The following is a 24,222-nucleotide window of genomic DNA, read 5'->3' as shown; positions in this document are numbered from 1 at the left end:
TGAGAGCAGAAGGGCGCGATTTAGAGGCTCCCGCGCTTCGACGACGCCGGCCCTTCAGCTGGAAGGAAGTACTCCCTGCCTCTAGCTGGCTGTGCGTCGGCGGAGGCCGAAGAGAGCCTCGGGTGGGGCGTGAGCGCCGCGGGGCATTCTGGACCTACTTTGTCTTAGGCTGTGCCTAATTCGAAACCAAAGCGCGGGACGGATGAAAGTACGGATCGCGAGAGGTTGTTCGCGCCTTGAGAGTTAAGCGAAGTGTGGTGGCTCCCAAGGTACCGACACTGGCCGTAGGCTGGGCTTCTATTTAAGTCCTCTTTTCTCTAATCCAGACTCCTGCCCCAGGGGCCACCGCCGTCCTGGCCCCGCCAGGGGTCCGTACCCACGGCGGAGAGGGAGGCGCCTTTTTGCGGTCACAGTAATGGGACCTCAGCGCCGCCACCAGCTCTGACCGGCGAGCGACTGGACCCTCCAACCCGATTTCCACGTCTGTGCAACGGGTTCATTCTAGACCCACGGTAGAGGGTGTGAGGACCAAATGAGAAGTATCCATACAGAATACTTAGCAGAGAGCCTGGTGTCTAGGAATCAGTCGTTGTCACCTAGGACTGTGTGGCCGCCATGGGACGGGCTCCATCTTTGTGATTTTCCGTGTCTCGCACACGCCTCCCTGCCTGGGCGTCCCATTCCTGCATGTTAGAGACGGGGGACGTCTTGCCCCAAGCTGTCTACTAATTCGCATTTAATATGTGCCAGTCCTTCGGGTATTGAGAGTCTTAATTTATTTATAAATTTTTTTTTGGAAGCAGGGTCTCGCTCTGTCGACTTTCTTAAGAAAGAGCTCTGTCCAAGCATGTCGAAAAAGTTTACAATTTTGATGTGCAATGTTATTCTGATGCACCTTTCGCTTTGATGGTTGTTTTCTCTCTAATAGGAATACAAACATAAAGGGCCTCGACCGTTGCAAATAGACTAGAGAAAAGTGAAAACAAATCTGAATGAAGATGAAGTTATTTCAGACCATTTGCAGACAGCTCAGGAGTTCAAAGGGATTTTCTGTGGAATCAGCTGCCCTTGTGGCTTTCTCTACTTCCTCTTACTCTTGTGGCCGGAAGAAAAAAGTGAACCCATATGAAGAAGTGGACCAAGAAAAATACTCTAATTTAGTTCAGTCTGTCTTGTCATCCAGAGGCGTCGCCCACACCCCAGGATCGGTGGAGGAAGATGCTTTACTCTGTGGACCTGTGAGCAAGCATAAGCCGCCAAAGCAAGGTGAGGACCGACGAGTGCCACAAAACTGGTTTCCTATCTTCAATCCAGATAGAAGTGATAAACCAAATGCAAGTGATCCTTCAGTTCCTTTGAAAATCCCCTTGCAAAGGAATGTGATACCAAGTGTGACCCGAGTCCTTCAGCAGACCATGACAAAACAACAGGTTTTCTGGTTGGAGAGGTGGAAACAGCGGATGATTCTGGAACTGGGAGAAGATGGCTTTAAAGAATATAATTCAAGTAATTATCTCAATTCTGGTTCTGTATGTTTGCTATGTTTTCTAGAATAGAGAGCAACGGTGCCAAAAGAATGAGGTTTTGTTTTGTTTTTTTGACTTACTAGCAAGGAACTCCCTTCAGATAGTAATTAACATTAAATAGCACTTTATGTGTATTAACTCACTTGATCCTCATGATAGTCCTGTGAAGTATAGATACTGTTATCCACATTTTACAGATGAAACTAAAATAGATCAAATAATTTGACTAAATAATACATAAAATTCACTTGTTTTATGAGCTACCAACAATATTAGAATTGCTTGTTTTCCTTGATTATGGAAAAAAGTCACCTGGTAACAGAATTCTAGTTGTTTGCTAGATATTCTGTTTAGAATCTAGTAAATATCCATTGCCCTAGTGTCAACTGACTCGTAAATTTAAAGACCCTGGAGCAGACCAGAACACATGACCTATATTTAGACCTTGGTAAACTGAGATAATCAGAGGTTCTTCATAAGGATCTGAGAATAAATACACTTTAAACTTCAACTTCTAATTTACTAACTTGGACAAGTGAGGACAATAGGTTCCTTAAATTTAATATTCCATTCAAAAACACCATTGGCACCGGTGAATTAGCTGGTCCTGTAAATTATATAGGGGTCTTTTGTTAAAGGAAAGTTTTACATCAAGCATTACTTTACCCAAGCTTCCCAAAGTGCAGTACATGTACTCTTAGTGGTACACAAACTCTTTTATTTTTATTTTGAGAATAGTGTACTGACCCTTGCCGTGGCCTGGGCTTCTATTTAAGTCGTCTTTTCCCTAATCCAGACTCTTAAAACTATGTGTGTAACACATTAAATGTGTCACATGTTCTAAAGAAAAATACTAAGTATATACAAGTGGTACTGGATATAGCAGAAATGGTCAAGGCCTTAGCTCCTTATAACATTCCTCAGCTGTGTGGGGCAAGGATTATATATGCAAGAGCTAACTGCCTTCCTAAGATAGTTAATTAGTAGCAACCACCAAACTATTGTCTGCTTTCCAAGCAAGCAACATAAAAATCTTTTAATGGCATCTTATAGTTTTGTATTTGTACCACTAAAATTTAGAATTGATAGTTTCCTCATGAGAAGTTATTTTCCTTAAACCAAGAATGTCACAGCTGAAATTACTGATAAGAAATGTATTATTAAAAGGCAGAAGAAACCTGCTGGAACACGTGGGACCCTAGGGCCTGTAGCTCTTGGCACAAAGTAGGGAAGTGCACCAGAAAGGAATTTCTGTTTGGAATGTCAATGAGCCCCAATAGCCCAGGCAGAGAGAAGACTGGTTGTTTTTTTTTCATAGAGTCAGCTTTGTTGATCTAGATTAGCACTCAGCTGTGTTTCTCAGTTAACTCAGTAGCAACCTTAAGAAATGAGCAGAATCAGCCAGGGGCGGTGGCTTAAGCCTGTAATCCCAGCACTTTGGGAGGCCGAGACGGGCGGATCACGAGGTCAGGAGATCGAGACCATCCTGGCTAACACGGTGAAACCGCGTCTCTACTAAAAAATACAGAAAACTAGCCGGGCGAGCTGGCGGGCGCCTGTAGTCCCAGCTACTCGGGAGGCTGAGGCAAGAGCATGGCGTAAACCCGGTAGGCGGAGCTTGCAGTGAGCTGAGATCCGGCCACTGCACTCCAGCCTGGGTGACAAAGAAATGAACAGAATCGCTTCCCCTCACTGACCCGGCCTGGACTTTACCTACCAGACCCAAGTGATTCTCCCTTCTCAGCCTGCTGAGTGCACAGGCGTTCACCACCATGCCTGGCTAATTTTTTTATTTTTTGTAGAGACGAGGGTCTCCCTATGTTGCCCAGGCTGGTCTCCAACTCCTGTCTTCAAACCGTGCTCCCACCTCAGCCTCCCAAAGTATTGAGATTACAAGTGTGACCCACTGCGCACAGGCGGAATCACTCTTTTTAAGAAAATAAATATTAGTAAGCAATGGGTTCTGAAATAAATAAGGGGACAATTAGTGTCATGGTGAATAAAAGAAAAAGGGCTCACAAAGTTGATTAATGGGTCTGGAGGATACTGGATCCCAAACCCAAGAAGGTGGCAGCCAAGAATAATTACATTTTAAAAATGATAAAGTTTTTTTAATGAAAAATATTGGATCAATAAATTAATTTCTACCCAGTCTTCTGAAAGGTGAGAGCATAGAAATGTGTCTGGCATTCTTCCAAATACTTGAGCAGTTTCCCAAGCATCAGTTCACCTTTTGAAGACTGGCAGGGATGAGAAAGTCTGACTTATTCTGATTTGTGTTTTGTGTATAAATACACACAAAGGGCTGGGGTTTAGATTTTAATTCTTTTTTTTTTTTTTTTTGGCTTTGCTGATTTAATCCTGAAGTATTAGCCATTCTGCCAGTTCCATCATGAGAATACTGGAGATGCATGAAGGTTTTTTTAGTGCATTTCATATATGAGGACTTGAAAACATTTCACTTTTACTACTTTGAGTGAATAAGCTGACTTTATGCTACATGCATGCAGTAAATATTCTTGAATCATTTTTTATTTTTATAAATTGAATCATGTTGAATGTTCTGAGCCTTAGTGTCTAAAGGATCCTGTGATCTAGGTTTTCATGTTTGTGATCATGTGTATGTGAAGAACCTAGCCAGGGGTAAGTTTGCAGCGAGAAATGTATAGTCTATTGGCATGGCATTTGCTAAGTTTTTTCCTTCCTGTTTTTAACATGTTTGTTTTCTGCTTCATTAACCTAGTGTGTAGATGAATGCTACACTTCTTTTTCCTAGGCCTTAATTCCATCAGTCGTAAATTTCTTGTAGGTCTTTCACATGTTAATTCCAACTGAGCCAAGTAAATTTGGAGTAGAATAACTTAGTTCCTAAGTTGAATTTCATTTAACTCTCCAAATAATTTTTCAGAAGGGATTGCGTTTTTTGCTAATGATAGAGTTGACATTTCCAGCCGGGCGTGGTGGCTCACGCCTGTAATCCTAACATTTTGGGAGGCCGAGGTGGGCGGTGGGCGGATCACTTGAGGTCAGGAGTTTGACTAGCTTTCTTTTTTTTTTTTTTTTTTTTTTTTTGAGACGGAGTCTCACTCTGTCGCCCAGGCTGGAGTGCAGTGGCGCAATCTCGGCTCACTGCAAGCTCCGCCTCCCAGGTTCCCGCCATTCTCCCGCCTCAGCCTCCGAGTAGCTGGGACTACAGGCGCCCGCCACCGCGCCCGGCTAGTTTTTTGTATTTTTAGTAGAGACGGGGTTTCACCGTGTTAGCCAGGAGTGTCTCGATCTCCTGACTTCCTGATCCACCCGCCTCGGCCTCCCAAAGTGCTGGGATTACAGGCTTGAGCCACCGCGCCCGGCCGAGGTCAGGAGTTTGAAACCAGCCTGGTCAACATGGCAAAACCCCATCTCTACTAAAAATACAAAAACAGTAGCCAGGCGCAGTGGCGATCACTTGTAATCCCAGCTACTCGGGAGGCTGAGGCAGGAGAATCGCTTGAACCTGGGAGGTGGAGATTGCAGTGTGCGGAGATCATACCACTGCACTCCAGCCTGGGAAAAAAAAAAAAAAAGAATTGACATTTCATCTTTGTAAAAAACAGTTGAAGGCCCAGTGCGGTGGCTCATGCCTGTAATCCCAGCACTTTGGGAGACCAAGGTGGGAGGATTGTTTGAGGCCGGGTGTTCCAGACCAGACTAGGCAACATAGAGAGATTGCCTCTCTACAAAAATAATTTTTTTTTTAATTAGCCAGGCGTGGTGGCACGTGCCTGTGCCAGGAGAATTGCTTAAGGCCAGGTGTTCGAGGTTACAGTGAGCTATGATGGAGCCAGTACACTCCAGCCTGGGTGACAAGTGAGACCCTGTCTCAAAAAAAAAAAGAACTTAACAAATACAAAGTTGTTTTCCTCCTTTTCTGTGGGTCTGTCTGCAAGCATGTTCCAAGCACGTGTATTTCCTGCTCTGTTTCTCTGTGTATCTAATGGGTGATTTCCATGATTGCCCTCTTTGCTGTACTGTGTGGTAGGTTGGAAAGAACACAGATTCTGGTGCCAGGCTGCCTGTCCAGCTTTTTGCTTTGGGGCAAATTAACAGCACTGCCTAGTGGGACAGGGCCTCATTCATTAAAAAGGGGGTAACTTACGATCCTTATTTTGCTAGGTTGTTGGGTTTGAAAATTAAATAATGTTTTGAAAGCTCCAAGGCCATTGCTTAGCATAACAGTCCCCCCTCTTTATTTCTCTCCTCTTACTAAGAAACAAGTGAATATGTAATATTTCTTGCATTTGTTGAATCTCTTTTGTGTTCCTTTTTTTTTTTTTTTGAGATAGAGTCTCGCTGTCCTGTCACCCAGTCTGGAGTGCAGTGGCGTGATCTTGGCTCACTGCAGCCTCTGCCTCCTGGGTTCAAGAAATTCTCCTGCCTCAGCCTCCAGAGTAGCTGGGATTACAGGCATGCGCCACCCCACCTGGCTAATTTTTGTATTTTGAGTAGAGACTGGATTTTACCATGTTGGCCAGGCTGGTCTTGAACTCCCGACCTCAGGTAATCCGCCTGCCTCGGCTGCCCAAAGTGCTGGGATTGTAGGCGTGAGCCACCATGCCCGGCCATGTTCCCTTTTTAAAAATGTGTATGAGGAAGGGGCTTACTGTGCAAGCACTTGGAGGCCAAGGAACACTGAAAATGAGGAGAGAGTTCAAAAATCAAGTTAGATCCTGGGATACGCCAACAAATCCGGACACTGTAGTTCTTTCAGAGAAACCTGGGGACGAAAAGTAAGGCTTTTGACCTCAGAAAATGAACATACGGGAAAACTAATGTGTCCTAATGAAATTTCTCTAGTATTCACATGTTATAAAATGTTAGGAAGAGGGAAAATGTATCCTCCTACAAGCCATAAATCAGAATTCTAATAATCTAAAGCTAATTAGAAAAATATTACATGTTAAATATTAAATATTAGAAAAATATATGAGGGGAAAAAAATTCAGGACACAGCTGAATTTTTCAGGCTGTTCCAGCACTAAAAAAAAGTACAGGAGAAGAATGTCACGTACTTTCCTCTTTGTCCCCCTCCAGATTCCATAATATCGCATTCATTACTTTTCATTTGTGTGTGCCTTATTTTCTATTCCTTGTTTGTCACTAATCCTCTTAGTAAAAGGATTCCACCACCTATGTTCATAATTAAGTTTTGGTCTAAAAAGAACTATAAACAGAAGCACCGTTCCTAGATTTCTAATTGTTTTTTATTTTGTCACAGCCAGTTAATTTATTAAATTGGATACTTAAACACATAGTACCATAAACTGGGTGTGGTCCTGTAGCCTCCAGATCTTCAGTTTTGACTTTGGCCCAATTCTCCTAGAAGTATTTGATTTTAATTCATTTTATTGCCTAACAATCCTATTAATAATCCCGTTGGTTTCAAAGTGTATTCTTAGGTTTCAGAAGAGGCTGAAATTTGGTCTTAGGGGTTGTCAGTTAAAAATAACTAATCTAATTTTTGGCCGGGTGCAGTGGCTTATGCCTGTAATCCCAGCACTTGGGGAGGCCAAGGCGGGTGGATCATGAGGTCAGGAGGTCGAGACCAGCCTCACCAACATAATGAAACTCCGTTTCTACTGAAAATACAAAAATTAGCCAGGCATGGTGGTGGATGCCTGTAATCCCAGCTACTCGGGAGGCTGAGGCAGGAGAATCGCTTGACCCCGGGAGGCGGAGGTTGCAATGAGCCAACATCGTTCCACTGCACTCCAGCCTGGGCGACAGAGGGAGACTCCATGTAAAAAAAAAGAAAAAGAAAAAAATGTAATTTTTAATTGTATTGATTCAGAGCCTTTTAGAGTACTAGTTTTTTAGTGTTAGCTTTGTGTTTTCTCCCTCCCCTTTCCCCTGATTTTCTTTTCAGACATCTTTTTACAAGGGAAACGGTTCCATGAAGCCTTGGAAAGCATACTTTCACCCCAGGAAACCTTAAAAGAGAGAGATGAAAATCTCCTCAAGTCTGGTTACATCGAAAGTGTCCAGCATATTCTGAAAGATGTCAGTGGAGTGCGAGCTCTTGAAAGTGCTGTTCAACATGAAACCTTAAACTATATAGGGCTGCTGGACTGTGTGGCTGAGTATCAGTAAGTATGAGATTGTTTCAGTACAGCGTGGAGGTGAATTAATACAGGGTAGGGCAGATGGTGCCTGTCAAAAGGTGTGCCTGTAGGTACTGTAGCCTCTGTTCAATGTCCAAACCTTTGTGCTAGGTAGAATTGGGTGGGGCAGGTTTGAGAACAGGTACAAGGAGAAGAGCCATGTAACCTTTGTCATCCAGTACTCCAAAATCAAATTATTTGTTGGAGTAAGGTATACTCCTTGTTTGTTTGTTTTGTTTGAGATGGAGTGTCACTCTGTCACCCAGGCTGGAGTGCAGTGGCGCAATCTTGGCTCACTGCAACCTCCGCCTCCCAGGTTCAAGCGGTTCTCCTGCCTCAGCCTCCTGAGTAGCTGGGACTATAGGCATGCACCACCACACCTGGCTGATTTTTGTATTTTTAGCAGAGACGAGGTTTCACTGTGTTAGCCAGGCTGGTCTCGAACTCCCGACCTCAAGTGATCCACCCACCTTGGTTTTCCAAAGTGCTGGGATTACAGGAGTGAGCCACTGTTCCCGGCCAAGATTTTTCAATATCCCTAACATGGCCTATTTGCCAGCCTATCCTTCCCCTCCCCCAAACCGAGGTACCTGCCATAAGATGCAATTTCATTCCTGCATTTTCTTTCCTGTTTTCCTAAAGATAGCACCATGATCTGTTGGTTCTGAAAATCAACTCTCTTCCTGACTTCCAGGTAGTGCTTGACATGGATCAGAGCTCTGAAGTTACTAAATCTTCTTGTAGTTTTGTTTTTTTTTGTTTGTTTGTTTTTGGGGTTTTTTTTTGTTTGTTTTTTTGAGAGGGAGTTTTGCTCTTGTTGCCCAGGCTGGAGTGCAATGGTGTGATCTTAGCTCACTGCAACCTCCGCCTCCTGGGTTCAAGCTGTTATCTTGCCTCAGCCTCCCAAATAGCTGGGATTACAGGCATGTGCCACCACGCGTGGCTAATTTTGTATTTTTAGTAGAGATGGGGTTTCTCCATGTTGGGCAGGCTGGTCTCGAACTCCTGACCTCAGGTGATCTGCCTGCCTCAGCCTCCCAAAGTGTTAGGATTACAGGCATGAGCCACCATGCCCGGTCCCCGTGGTTTTTATATTGTAGCTGTCTTACTGTTTTACTCAGGTACTTCAGAGTCCAAGTGTTAAAGGAAAGGGGTCCTGATCCAGACCCCGAGAGAGTTCTTAGATCTTCGGCAAGAAAGAATTTAGGGTGAGGCCAGGCATAGTGGCTCATGCCTGTAATCCCAGCACTTTGGGAGGCCGAGGTGGGTGGATCACCTGAGGTCAGGAGTTTCAGACCAACCTGGCCAACATGGCAAAACCCCATCTCTACTAAAAATACAAAACTTAGCCAGGCGCAGTGGTGTGCGCCTGTAGTCCCAGCTACTCGGGAGGCTGAGGCAGGAGAATCACTTTAACCCGGGAGGCAGAGGTTGCAGTGAACCGAGATGGTACCACTGCACTCCAGTCTGGGCAACAGGGAAGACTCTGTCTCAAAAAAAAAAAAAAAAGAGAAGAAAAAGCATTTAGGATGAGTCTGCAGTGCAAAGTAAAAGCAGGTTTATTAATAAAGTAAAGTAGTGAAAGTATACTCCATAGACAGAACAGGGCATTCGTGAAAGTAAGAGGAGGAACACTTCCACCCTAAGTACAATGCTCATATATATAAGATAAAAAAAGATATTGGGGAGATGTGCTCTACTGCAAGGGTTTATGATAAAGGATTAATTTTCTTAATTACTATATTTTGCAAGAATCAATATTATCTTTAAAGCAAAATTAGGAATGCCTTTGTTCTCCAGATACCAGGGTATCTGGACACTCCCAAGCCTGGGTCTGTTGGTAAACATTATTAATTTGTTCCCTTAATCTTAAGCATCTAGAGGCTAGGAATGCCTGACTTTCTGGGAATGCAGCCCAGCAAGTCCCAGCCTCATTTGCCTAGCCCTCACTCAAGATGGAGGTACTCTAGTTGGAACGCCTCTGACACCAAGGTGGCTACAACCTGCAGGTACCTCTACTCCAAATAAGGCAAGGGAGCACTAAGAACAAGATAGAAAAATCTGTTCATGTAAACCTTGAAGCTCTAGTTAAAATTTAAGTTTAAAAACTTGTCCAATCCACAGCCCGACACAAATTTGTAAACTTTCTGAAAACATTATGAGATTTTTTTTTTTTTTTTTTTTTTTTTGGTTATTTATTTACAGTTCATCAGCTATTGTGTGGCCCAAGACAATTCTTCCAATGTGAGCTGGGAAGCCGAAAGAGTGGACACCCTTGATAATCTGAAAACTGTTTAGACCACCTAATGTTTTTATTTTTTATTTATTTATTTATTTTTGAGACAGAGTTTCACTCTTGTTGCCCAGGCTGGAGTGCAATGGCACGATCTCAGCTCACTGCAACCTCCGTCTCCTGGGTTCAAGTGTTTTTCCTACCTCAGCCTCCCGAGTAGCTGGGATTACAGGTGCACGCCACCACACCTGGCTAATTTTTGTGTTATTGGTAGAGACGGGGTTTCACCGTGTTGGCCAGGCTGGTCTCGAACTTTTGACCTCAGGTGATCCACCCACCTCAGCCTCCTAAGGTGCTGGGATTATAGACGTGAGCCACTGCGCCAGGCCTAGACCACCTAATGTTTTTATAGCACAACTGCATCATATCTGAGAAGAGCCCTGTGTACCAAGAGATTTAATTGACTATTTTTGGCTGCCCTTTATATAAACCAAGGAAGCCATACAGTCACCTCCACCCAAGGCCTACAGGAAGTTCCTGACACCCAATGCTTGTCATAGAGATGATAAAATATGTCCATAGCACTGTTTTTTGCTTTTTAAGTCAGCTTCAATATTGGTAATATGAACATTTTTGAAACTAAGATTTTTTGTTGTTGTTTTTTGTTTTGTTTTGTTTTTGAGACAGAGTCTTGCTCTGTCACCCAGGCTGGAGTGTGATGGCGCAATCTCGGTTCACTGCAACCTCCGCCTCCTGGGTTCAAGCAATTCCCCTGTGTCAGCCTCCCCAGGTGGCTGGGACTACAGGCACCCGCCACCACGCCTGGCTAATTTTTTGTGTTTTTAGTAGAGATGGGGTTTCGACATGTTGGCCAGGCTGGTCTCGAACTCCAGGCCTTGAGTGATCCACCCGTCTCTGCCTCCCAAAGTGCTGGGATTACAAGTTTGAGCCACTGCACCCAGCCTAGAATTTTTTTTTTTTTTTTTTTTTTAAGACAGGATTTTGCTCAGCTGTCCAGGCTGGAGTGCAGTGGTGTGATCTCGGCTCACTGCAACATCCATCTCCCAGGCCCAAGCGATCCTCCCACCTTAGCCTGCTGAGTAATTGAGACCACAGGTGTGAACAACCATGCCCAGCTAATTTTTTTATGTTTTGTGGACATGGGGTTTTGCCATGTTGCTCAAGCTGTTCTAGAATTCCTGAACTCAAGCAAGCTGCCTGTCTCCATCTTCCAAAGTGCTGAGATTTGCAGATGTGATTCACTGCGCCCAGCTAAGAATTTTTTATTTTATTTTATTTTATTTTTTTGAGACAGAATCTCACTCTGTCACCCGTGCTGGAGTGCAGTGATGCACTCAGGGCTCACTGCAGCCTCTAACTCCCCAGGCTGAGGCTGTCCTTCCACCTCAGCTTCCCAAGTAGCTGGGACTACAGGGATGCACCCCCACACCCAGCTACTTTTTCTGTTTTTTGTAGATGTGGGGTCTCACCATTTTGCTCAGGCTGGTCTTGAACTCCTGGACTCAAGTAATCTGCCACCTCAGCCTCTCAAAGTGTTGGGATTACAAACGTGAGCCACCACACCTGCCCTGTTTTGTTTTTTTTTGAGAAGGAGTTTTGCTGTTGTCGCCCACGCTGGAGTACAGTGGCGAGATCTTGGCTCACTACAACCTCTGCTTCTCGAGTTCAAGTGATTCTCCTGCCTCAGCCTCCCTAGTAGATGGGATTATAGGCGCCTGCTATCATACCCAGCTCTTTTTTGTGTTTTTCATAGAGATGGGGTTTTACCATGTTGACCAGGCTGGTCTCGAGCTCCTGACCTCAGGTGATCTGCCTGCCTCAGCCTCCCAAAGTGCTGGGATTACAGGTGTGAGCCACTGTACCCAGCCCCGCTGAATTTTTAATGGGTAATATGCTATTAAGAGTAACTCCCTACACCCACTCTGTATTGAACCTCTGTTTAAAACGTACCTGTGTTCCTGAGATATTTTATGACCATATGTACAATCATTTGTCTCCACACTCATTTTTTAACACAACATGCTATACCCTGCTTTTTTCCACTTAAAAAATTATTTAAAAAAAATCTTAGAGGTCTTTTCTTATAGATCTGTAACATTCTTTTCTCATGTAATAATTTTCCACCACCCACAATTAACAGTTAATGACACTGTTGGATTTGCTTACAACTTTTTTTTTTCCTTATCCCTGGGAGATCTTTTTTTTAAAGAAATATAGCATTACAGATTAACCCCAAATTCTGTTGAACCACCCATGGCCAAAGGCGATCGCCGTTTTAAATTTGGCACTGTCTTCTTCTAGTCTACCTCCTACGCTCTTTTTTGTTTTTTATCTTTTTTTAATGACCAATGATCCGTGACATAGCATCAGGAGAACCTAAGAATATGTGCCTTCTATACTCTTAGCACACACTTAATGCTATGTATAATACCCATGCATAGGCAGCCCTTATGTATGATTTCTTGGAGAACTGTGAGAGTCACAATATACAGACATCTCTAGATACACAGTATCACAAAGCTAGTAAGATATTGGGCTCAGGAGTCAGCTGCTTGAGTTTGGATTCTGGCTTGGCTTTTCATCTCAACCTTAGATTAGTTACTTAGTCGCTCTCTGTATGAATTTATTCATCTTTAAGATAAGACAGGCCGGGCGCGGTGGCTCAAGCCTGTAATCCCAGCACTTTGGGAGGCCGAGACGGGCGGATCACGAGGTCAGGAGATCGAGACCATCCTGGCTAACAAGGTGAAACCCCGTCTCTACTAAAAACTACAAAAAACTAGCCGGGCGACAGTAGCCTGTAGTCCCAGCTACTCGGGAGGCTGAGACAGGAGAATGGCGGGAACCCGGGAGGCGGAGCTTGCAGTGAACTGAGATCCGGCCACAGCACTCCAGCCTGGGTGACAGAGCGAGACTCCGTCTCAAAAAACAAAAACAAAAACAAAACAAGATAAGACAAATGGTAGTACCTACCTCATAGGGTTGTTATAAAAATAAAATGACATATTCCCTGAACAGTGCTTAATGCATACTATATATTCAGTAGATGTTGGCATTATTATTTTGATCTACTTCTTTTTTTCTTTTTTAATTTTTTATGGAAATAAGCCTTGCTGAGTTGCCCAGACTAATCTAGAACTGGGAAGGAAATGTGATCCTCCCACCTCAGCCTCCCAAAGTGCTAGGATTACAGGCGTGAGCCACCTTGCCCAATCTACTACTCTGTGTGTGTGTGAGTCAGAGTCTTGCTCGCCCAGGCTGGAGTGCAGTGGCACAATCTGGACTCGCTATAACCTCTGCTTCCTGGGTTCCAGCAGTTCTGCCTCGGCCTTGTGAGTAGCTGGGATTACAGATGCCCGGCTAATTTTTTTTTTGTATTTTTAATAGAGGTGGGGTTTTGCCATGTTGGCCAGGCTGGTTTTGAACTCCTGACCTCAGGTGATTCACCCATCTCAGCCTCCCAAAGGGCTGGGATTACAGACTTGAGCCACCACACCTGGCCCTACTTCTCTCTTAACTCGTGTTTTATATACTTTTGTATGAACGAGCTTTATCCATTTCCCTATTGGGAGCATTCCGGTTATTTCTAGTCTTCCATAATTACAAACAGTGCTGCAGCGAATGTGCCTCTCTGTGTATTACAGAACTGTTCTAGGCAGATGCACAGATTCATTTGTTTGTTTTGTTTGTTTTTTTTCTTGAGATGGAGTTTCGCCCTTGTTGCCCAGGCTGGAGTGTAATGGTGCGGGCCACTGCAACTTTCACCCCCTGGGTTCACGCGATTCTCCTGCCTTGTACTCCTAAGTAGCTGGGATTACAGGCATGCACCACCATGCCCAGCTAATTTTTTATTTTTAGTGGAGACAGGGTTTCACCATGTTGGCCAGACTGGTCTCGAACTCCTGACCTCAGGTGATCCACCCACCTCAGCCTCCCAAAGTGCTGGGATTACAAGTGTGAGCCCCCACACCTGGCCTGTTTGTTTTAGACGTGTGATATATGCAGTTACAATACATTTAGTTGGTCTGAAGTAGACCTGGACATGACTACTACTTAAATCTCCCAGGCACTTGTCACTTCACTTGTACCCAGGATATCAAGCCATTGCTATCCTATACTTTCTTTAGGAAAGTTGCTGGGTCAAGGGTATGCATTTTAAATTACCAAGAATATGAGTGAATACATTTAACAATACAGTGTTAGTAATTTTGATAACATTGTGTTTTTAATTTGCATTTTACATAATTGAGACTGAGCATCTTTTCATTTAAGAGCTATTTGTGAGCTGTTACTGCGCTTTTGATTTGGGTTTATGCTATGATGTTAAAAAATATTTTTGACAAATAATAATTGTATATATTTATGGGCTACAACATGTTTTGATATATGTATACCTAATGGAAAGATTAAATAAGCTAATTATATCCATCACTTCACCTGTTTATCATTTTTTGGTGGTGAGAACCTTTAAAATCTACTCTTTTAGCAACTTTTAAATATACAATATGTTATTAACTATGGTCACCATGCTGTGCAGCAGATCACTAAAATTTATTCTTCTGACCTAACTGAAACCTCGTACCTGTGGATCAGCATCTTCCCTTTCCTCTTCCCCACTCCCCATCCCTATCCTGTTGTAATCACCATTCTACTCTCTCCATTTCCGAGTTCGACTTTTTTAGATTCCACATATAAATGAAATCATGCAGTATTTGTTTTTTTGTGCCTGGCTTATTTCACTCAGCAAAATGTTCACCGTGTTCACCCATGTCACAAATGACAGAATTTCCTTCTTTTTAAAGGCTGTGTAGTATTCTAGTGTGTGTGTGTGTGTGTGTGTGTGTGTGTGTATAAAGAAAATGTGGAGAGAGATACATATACTTGAATGTGTGTGTATATACACATCTCCACATTTCTTTATCCATAGATGGACACTTAGGTTGTTTCCACATCTTGGTGGTTGTGAATATGCTGCAGTGAACCTGGGATTGCAGGTGTCTCTTCAACATACTGAGTTTAATTCCTTTGACTGTATACCGAAAAGTAGGATTCCTGGATCATATAATAGTTCTGGTTTTAGTTTTTAGATGTTTTAGTTTTCTAAGGAACCTCCATGGTGTTTTCTCAAATGGCTATACTAATTTACATGCCCACCAACAGTTTACCAGGGTTCTCTTTTCTGCAGTCCTCACCAACACTTACCTTTTGTCTTTTTGATAATAGCCATTCTAACAGGCATGAGATAATAATAGCTCAGTGTAATTTTGATTTACCTTTCACTAATGATTAGAGATTTTGAGGTTTTTTTCATCTATCTGTTGGCCATTCATGTCTTCTTTTAAGAAATATTCATTGAGCTCCTTTGCCCATTTTTTAATCAAGTTATTTGTTTTGTTACTGTTTAGTTGTTTGAGTTCCTTATGTATTTTGGATGTTATCCCCTTATCAGATATGTGGTTTGCAAATATTTTCTCCCATCCTGTGAGTTGTATCTTCACTCTGTTAATTGTTTCCTTTGTTATGCAGAAGTTTTTTAATTGGATGCATTTGTCTGGTTTTGCTTTTGTTACCTGTGCTTTTGGGCTTCTGTCCGAGAAATCATGGCTCAGATCAGTGTCAGGGAGCTTTTCTCGTGTTTTTTTCTAGCAGTTTTACAGTTTCAGGTCTTAAATTTTAAGTTGCTTTTTGTATGTGGTATGAGATAGGGTACAATTTCATTCTTATGCAAGTCAATACCCAGTTTTTCTAACACAATTGACAAGGCATTCCCCATCATTTGTTCTTGGTACCTTTATCGAAAATCAATTGAGTGGCCGGGCGCGGTGGCTCAAGCCTGTAATCCCAGCACTTTGGGAGGCCGAGACGGGCGGATCACGAGGTCAGGAGATCGAGACTATCCTGGCTAACATGGTGAAACCCCGTCTCTATTAAAAAATACAAAAAACTAGCCGGGCGAGGTGGCGGGCGCCTGTAGTCCCAGCTACTCAGGAGGCTGAGGCAGGAGAATGGCGTGAACCCGGCAGGCGGAGCTTGCAGTGAGCTGAGATCCGGCCACTGCACTCCAGCCGGGGCGACAGAGCGAGACTCCGTCTCAAAAAAAAAAAAAAAAAAAAAGAAAAGAAAATCAATTGACTGTAAGTTCATGGTTTTGTTTCTGGGCTATCTGTCCTGTTCCATTGGTTTAAGGTGTCTGTTTTTATGCCATTATCATGCTGTTGTTTGATTACAACAGCTTTACCTTATACAGCCATGTTCCATATAACAGTATCTCAGTCAACAACAGACTGCATGTAAACAGTGGTCCCATAAGATTATAATGGAGCTGAAAAACTCCTATCATCTACTCATGTTATGTTCTAGTGCAACATACTACTCATGTTCATGGTTATGCTAGTGTAAACAAACCTACTATTCAGTCATATCAAAACAGCACATACCATTATGTACACTACAGTATACAATTGATAATGGTAATAAACAACTATTACTGGCTTATGTATTTATTATGATTCTGACTCTGTGTAGGCCTAGGCTAACGTGTATGTTTGTGTCTTAGTTTTTAACAAAGGTTTAAAAAGTAAAAAATAATTTTAATAATAGAAAAAGCATGTAGAATAAAGATATAAAGAGGCTGGGGCATGGTGGCTCACACCTGTAATCCCAGCACTTTGGGAAACCAAGACAGGTGGACCACTTGAGGTCAGGAGTTCGAGAACAGCCGAGGCAACATGGTGAAACTCCGTCTTTGTTAAAAATGCAAAAAATTACCGGGCGTGGTGGCACGTGCCTGTAATCCCAGCTAGTCAGGAGGCTGAGGTAGGAAGATTGCTTGAACCCAAGAAGTGGGGGCTGCAGTGAGCCAAGGTTGCGCCACTGCACTCCAGCCTGGGTGACAGAGCAAGACTTTGTCTCAAAAATAAAAGAAAAGGAAAATATTTCTGTATAGTTGTACAATGTGTTTGTTTTAAGATAAGTATTATTACAAGCATCAATAAATTAAATAAGTGACCGGGCATGGTGGCTCATGCCTATAATCCCAGCACTTTGGGAGGCCAAGGTGGGTGGATCACCTGAGGTCAGGGGTTTGAAACCAGCCTGGCCAACATGGTGAAACCCCATCTTTGCTAAAAATACAAAATTAGCCGGGCATGGTGGTGCATGCCTGTAATCCCAGCTGTTTGGGAGGCTGAGGCAGGAGAATGGCTTAAACCTGGGAGGTGGAGGTTGCAGTGAGCCAAAATCACACCGTTGCACTCCAGCCTGGGCAACAAGAGCGAAACGCCATCTCAAAATAATTAATTAAAGAAGTTCATACAGTAAAAAAGTTAAAGTAAGCTAAAGTTAATGTATTATTGAAGAAAGAAAAATGTTTTTTATACATTTAGTGTAGCGTAAGTATACATTGTTTATAAAGTCTACAATAGTATACAGTAATGTCCCACCCAGGCCCTCACATGCAGTCACCACTCACTTATTCACTCACTCACTCACTCACCCAGAGCAACTTCTAGTCCTGCAGGCTGCATTCATGGTAGGTGCCCTATACAAGTGTACCATTTTTTATCTTTTATACCATATTTTTACTGTACCTTTTCTATGTTTAGGTGTGTTTAGATGCACTAATGCTTACCATTGTGTTACAGTTGGCAGCAGTATTCAGTACGGTAACATGCTGTACAGGTTTGTAGCTGAGGAGCAAAGGTCTAGGTGTGTAGTAGGTGATCCTCCGTAGGTTTGTGTAATATACTCTATGTTTGCACAGTGACAGAATCGCCTAGCCACGCATTTCTCAGGACATATCCCTGTCTTTAAGCTACCTGTGACTGTACTTTGAAATCAGGGAATGTGATGCCTCTGACTTTGTTCTTTTTACTCAAGATTGCTTTGGCTATTCGGAGTCTTCTGTGGTTCCATGTGAATTTTAGGAATTTTTTTTTCTATTTCTGTGAAAAATGATGTTGGAATTTTTTTTTTTTTTTTTTTTCTTTTTGAGATGGAGTTTCACCCTTGTCGCCCAGGCTGCAGTGCAGTGATGCAGTCTCAGCTCACTACAACCTCCACCTCCCAGGTTCAAGCAATTCTCTTGCCTCAGCCTCCCAAGTAGCTGGGATTACAGGTGTACACCACCATGCCTGGCTAATTTTTGTATTTTTAGTAGAGACAGGATTTCACCATGTTGGCCAGACTGGTCTGGAACTCCTGACCTCGGGTGATCTGCCCACCTTGGCCTCCCAAAGTGCTGGAATTACAGGTGTAAACCACCGTGCCTAGCAGAATTTATTTATTTATTTGTTTGTTTATTTTTATTTTTATTTTTTGAGACAGGGTATGGCTTTGTTACCCAGGCTGTTGTACAGTGGTACAATCTTGGCTCACTGCAAACTCCACCTTGCAGGCTCAGCCTCCTGAGTAGCTGGGACAACAGGCTCCAGCCACAACACCTGGCTGATTTTTTGGTATTTTTCGTAGAGACAGGGTTTCACCGTGTTGCCCAGGCTGGTCTCGGGCTCCTGAGCTCAAGCAATCCGCCTGCTTCGGCCGCCCAAAGTGTTGGGAATTACAGGTGTGAGCTACCACACCTGACCTGCCATTGCAGTTTTGATAAAGATTGCATTGAACCTATAGATTGCTTTGGATAGTATGGACATTTTAACAACATTAATTCTTCCAGTCCATAAACAGAGGACATCTTACCATTTATTTGTATCATTTTCAGTTTCTTTCGTCAATATTTTATAGTTTTCAGAATGCTATTAGGGTGTTTTGTTTTGTTTTGTTTTTTCATTTATTAAGTTCTATAATTACAGTACATTGCTACAAACAGTGATCTGTGGCAGAAATATAGCATGGTGGCTCACACCTGTAATCCCAGCAGTTTGGGAGGCCAAGGCGGGTGGATCACTTGAGGTCAGGAGTTGAAACCAGCCTGGACAACATGACAAAACCCCATCTCTACTAAAAATACAAAAATTAGCTGGGCAAGGTGGCGCACACATGTAATGCCAGCTACTCAGAAGGCTGAGGCAGAAGAATCGCTTGAACCCAGGAGGCAGAGGTTGCAGTAAGCCGAGATTACGCCACTGCACTCCAGCCTGGGCGACAGTGAGACTCCATCTAAAAAAAAAAAAAAAGGAACCAGGAATGTCAGCCTTCTAGAATTACTGGGGCCCTTTCCTCAATTACATAGATTGTCAAACTTGGCAATATTACAAAACCATTATAAAGACAATAAAATTATCTGTAAGCCTGCACTGTCCAGTAGAGTAGCCACTAACCCTATAGCTATTGAACATTTGAATGTGGTCAGGCCAAACTAAGGTGTGCTGTAACAATATACAAACTAGATTTCAATGACTTTGTACAAAAAAGAATGTAAAATATCCCATTAGTCATTTGTTGATTACATGTTGAAATGATATTTTGGATATGTTGGGTAAGTAAAATATTAAAATTTCAGCTGCATTTTTTTTTCTTTTCCGACGTGGCTACTAGAAAATTTAAAATGACACATGACTCACATTTTATTTATTTTAGCCAGTGCTGCTTTAGACTGAGTTTGCATGAGGTGTAACTCTGTCTAGAGCTATAGTGACATGTAAGTAATGTACATACTTTGTACAAAATTTCCCTATAAACTGCTGATTTTGAAATTGAAGTCTTGAAAGACAGATTGAACCAATAGAGTCCTTTGAGAGTCACCAGTTATTGGCAAGTATAAACCCCACCAGGATAGGGGATGGGGGGAGGAATCCACTGGTTATTTGATACAAAAAAAAAAAAAAAGAAAAGAAGAAGTGGTGGGGTGCACTTATAGTCCCAGCTACTTGGGAGGCTGAGGTGGGAGGATCACTTGAGCCCAGGAGTATGAGTCTAGCCTGGGCAATATATGAAACCCCATCTCTTTTTAAAAAAAGGAAAAAAATGGTGAATAGGAGCGATGGTCATTGGGTGACAACAAACTATACGTAAGAGGAGGGTTAACCTAGTAGAGATTTTCAGTGTCATCTATTACTTACAAAGTCTTCCTGTGGTTTCTCTTTAGGGGCAAGCTGTGTGTGATTGATTGGAAGACATCAGAGAAACCAAAGCCTTTTATTCAAAGTACATTTGACAACCCACTGCAAGTTGTGGCATACATGGGTGCCATGAACCATGACACCAATTACAGCTTTCAGGTCAGGACACAGCCTCTACTTAAAGCTTTGCTCAATGCTTACTTAAAACTGTAACTCCAGGCCGGGCGCGGTGGCTCATGCCTGTAATCCCAGCAGTTTGGGAGGCCGAGGCAGGTGGATCACTTGAGGTCAGGAGTTCGAGACCAGCCTGGCCAATATGGTGAAACCCCATCTCTACCAAAAATACAAAAACTAGCTGGGCATGGTGGCTCATGCCTATAATCCCAGCTACTCTGGTAGCTGAGGCAGGAGAATTGCTTGAAGCCGGGAGGTGGAGGTTGCAGTGAGCCAAGATTGTGCCACTGCACTCCAGCCTTAGCAAGAGAGTGAGACTCCATCTCAAATCCGTCTCAAAAAAAAAATTCTTGGTCAGAGGGGTAGGAGGAGAAAAACTGTTTAAAAAAAAAAAAAAGTTAAAAAATAGAACTCCTTGAGGTTTTCACTCTTTTTTTTTTTTTTAATCTCTTTTTATCCCACTGCTTAATCTCTTCCTTGTTCTTCTCCCATTTAAAAAAGCACTTTTTGGCTGGGCACAGTGGCTCACACACTTTGGGAGGCCGAGGCAGGCAGATTGCTTGAGCTCAGGAGTTCAAATCCAGCCTGGGCAACATAGGGAAACCCCACATCTACAAAAGAATACAAAAATTACCTGGACGTGGTGGCGCGCACCTATGGTGCCAGCTACTTGGGAGGCTGAGGTGGGAGGATTGCTTGAGCCCAGGAAGTAGAGGTTCCAGTGAACCGAGATCATACCACTGCACTCCAGCCTGGCCAACAGAGTGAAACCCTGTCTCAAAAATAAATAAATAGGCCGGGCGTGGTGGCTCAAGCCTATTATCCCAGCACTTTGGGAGGCTGAGGTGGGCAGATCACCTGAGGTCAGGAGTTCAACACCAGCCTGGCTGACATGGTGACACCCTGTCTCTACTAAAAATACAAAAATTAGCCAGGCGTGATGGTGTGTGTCTCTAGTCCCAGCTACTTGGGAGGCTGAGGCAAGAGAATTGCTTGAACCCAGGAGGCGGAGGTTGCGGTGAGCCAAGGTTGTGCCACTGCACTCTAGCCTGGGCAACAGAGCAAGACTGTCTCTAAATAAATAAATAGCACTTTTTGGCTGGGTGTGGTGACTCATGCCTGTAATCCCAGCACTTTGAAGGAGGCCAAGGTGGGCAGATTGCTTGAGCCCAGGAGTTCAAGACCAGCCTGGGCAACGTGACAAAACCCCATCACTACTAAAAATAAGAAAAATCAGCCTTAAATGGTGCCTGCCTCAGCTCTGAGAGTGCGGTGAGCCAAGATTGTGCCACTGCACTCCACCCTGGACGATGGGAGTGGGATCTTGTCTCAAAGAAGGAAAAAAACAGCACTTTTCCACCCTCTTCTTGGGCTTTTTTTTTTTTTAATGGCTCTGTAATGATCACAGTCCAGTCTTTAATGTTTTATCTGTCATCTTTGTGTTCTTGTGTCCTGGTGCAGTCTTTGATCAACCCACTTTAGAAACTGAGTTAGGAGATATCCTGTAGATTGTTTTATACCGAGTTTGCCCTGGAGTAAGAAGGAAATGAACCTACACTCTTAACTACTGTAGTGAAACCAGAATTGCCCTGTGTTTCTTCCTAGGTTCAGTGTGGCTTAATTGTGGTGGCCTACAAAGACGGATCACCTGCCCACCCACATTTCATGGATGCAGAGCTCTGTTCCCAGTACTGGGCCAAGTGGCTTCTTCGACTAGAAGAATATATGGAAAAGAAAAAGAACCAGAATATTCAGAAACCAGAATAGGGAACAGGACGCTATTTGGGAACATTCAGCACCTTCTCACAGTTTGGGAACATATATTGCCATTTATTCCAGTGTAAAAATGAGGTGCCACTGGATCTGAGTGCTACATGAACACAAGTAGAAGTATTAATGTGTTGAAATGTGTTGTTACCAGAAAGACTGAAAAGCCCCAAAGTCTAGATGTAGAGAGCTAGGCTTCAGCATGTGAAATCCCAGCTATGCTACCTCTTATTTACCTGAAAGCAGGACACGCAGGATGGGCAGTCACGCTGGTGACTCTTGGACTCCCTTGAGGGACCTTTTTTGGGGGGGATCCCAGGCAGGATGCCCAGTCTTTGAGCTGAGATTGGAAGGCAGTGAGGCTGAGGGTGCCAAGATTTCCCCAGGGTTCACCCAGAGGGGAAGGGGCTACACACAGCTGTGTGCAGGGAGGACACATCAGGCCACCACCGCTGCCAACACCAATGCCTAAAACTTGTTTCATACATTGGGGTTTTCTATGTATTTCAGTTGGGAAAAGCTTACATTTAACCTTTTAAAAAAATAAATACGTGATTAGCCTCAACTAAACATTGCCGACTATAAAGACAGAGTATATTCACCATGTCACTGGCAATATGCTGTTGCATAACACCAAATAACCCCCAGAAGTAGCCAGAGGCCAGTTTGAACATCACAATTGTAAGTGTTTTAGTAGCTATTTCTGGCGTGAGTCAAGGGATCATGTAGATAGAGTCAATTATTGTTTGTGGAGTTTTTCAGCTATAGGGGAGGGGAACTATTAAAATCCATTTGTTTCTATTCAATAGGTAATAAAAATTATTAGTTGTCACTGGGTTTGGGAAACTTAAATGCCATTACAGCCCTGGGGAAGGGTTTTCTGTCTTATGGAGTGAGTCTGTTAGCATTTAAGTTATAGTTGCTGCCTTAAAATAGTAGCCTGCTACAATGACTTCTTTGGGTAGCCATTTTCGTAAGAAATAAAATACAAGATATGAGTAATGAAGCTTTGGTTTTGTTTACTTTGTGTGTTTATAGGATAATTTTATAAACCTGGAAATCGTTTGCACTTTGTTTATAATTCAGAGTTTTACCACCAGCCCAATGGCTTTGGTGAGAGTTCTATGTAAGTGCATAAAAGAAAGCGTCCTCACTAAGCCCTCAGCCATGGTCACCTGGCAAGGAAAGCAAGATTCGGGTAGGAGACAGGAGGATCAAGGGGAACCGGGGACCTTTGTATTATCTCTGTACACTTCTGCATTCATGTGGGTTTTTCTCAAGCTGCATATATATATTTCTGTAGCCTGTAATTTCCAGTCAAAAATGAAGTGAGGCAATTAAAAGTTGTACTAGCAGAGTTTGCCACTCTGCTCTAATAAGCCTCAACCTAGAATTTAGGAGGCTAGACCTAGCAAAATTTCTTTTTCTTTTCTTTTCTTTTTTTTTTTTTTTTTTTTTGAGACAGTCTGGCTCTGTCAGCCAGGCTGGAGTGCAGTGGGCTCACTGCAGCCTCCACCTCCCAGGCTCAAGCAATTCTCCTGCCTCAGCTTCCCAAGTAGCTGGGATTACAGGTGTGCACCACCATGCCCTCCTAATTTTTGTATTTTTAGTAAAGACGGTTTTGTCATGTTGACCAGGCTAGTCTCGAACTCCTGACCCAGGTGATCCGCCTGCCTCGGCCTCCCAAAGTGCTGGGCTTACAGGCGCAAGTCACTGACCAGCTGCAAAATTTCATTTTAATACATGTGTTGTGTTGTGTAAATAGAAATTTGCCTCAGACCTGTCACTTTGTACCAGGAGTCTCCCAAGATAATGGTGGCCTGAAAAGTTCTATCAGGGAGCCCCTCAGAAGAGTGTGACCAGGAGGATGTGGTTGGTATAAGAATAGAGAAGGTAAATCCCTGGACAGGTTTTCTGGAGCTCAAGGCCTCCCCAGTTTCTCCTGACAATTGTGATACTGCTCGGGGGTCACATCTCCTGAGATGCTAACGTCAATGGAAAAAAATTATTACTACGAAAGCATAGGATGAGAAAGTCAAATTTGAGTTTCTAAATGAGTCGCGGTTTTTCAAGAATTAACATGTATGAGTCCAGGCGCAGTGGCTTATGCCTGTAATCTCAGCACTTTGGGAGGCCGAGGGGGGTGAATCACTTGAGGTCAGGAGTGCGAGACCAGCCTGGCCAACATGGTAAAACCCTGCTTCTCTACTAAAAATTGAAACAGCTGGGCCTGGTGGTGCACACCTGTAGTCCCATCTACCCGGGGAACTAAGACGGGAGAATCGTTTGAATCCAAGAGGTAGAGGTTACAGTGAGCTAAGGCCACACCACTGCACTCCAGCCTGGGC

The 24,222-nt window shown here is 43.3% G+C and overlaps 1 protein-coding gene across 2 annotated transcripts; it reads left to right on the top strand.

The window, feature by feature from the left end:
- The first annotated feature begins 17 nt into the window (after window positions 1-17).
- On the top strand, window positions 18-22,880 carry MGME1 (mitochondrial genome maintenance exonuclease 1). Of its 2 annotated transcripts, none has more exons than XM_030913974.1 (5): window positions 18-269; window positions 929-1,266; window positions 7,429-7,648; window positions 19,960-20,092; window positions 21,713-22,880. In XM_030913974.1, exons 2-5 carry the CDS (start codon window positions 993-995, stop codon window positions 21,872-21,874), a joined length of 789 nt encoding a protein of 262 aa, XP_030769834.1. In that variant the 5' UTR covers window positions 18-269; window positions 929-992; the 3' UTR covers window positions 21,875-22,880. The 2 variants fall into 2 exon arrangements, with proteins under 2 accessions (XP_030769834.1, XP_010379783.1); XM_010381481.2 differs by having other exon boundaries at window positions 929-1,506.
- Window positions 22,881-24,222: the final 1,342 nt, after the last annotated feature.

Source organism: Rhinopithecus roxellana, chromosome 13 (assembly GCF_007565055.1).
Source record: "Rhinopithecus roxellana isolate Shanxi Qingling chromosome 13, ASM756505v1, whole genome shotgun sequence".
In the NCBI taxonomy this organism is placed as follows: Eukaryota; Metazoa; Chordata; class Mammalia; order Primates; family Cercopithecidae; genus Rhinopithecus; species Rhinopithecus roxellana.
The sequence above is the reverse complement of the archived record's forward strand: the minus strand, read 5'-3'. Positions and strand labels throughout refer to the sequence as shown.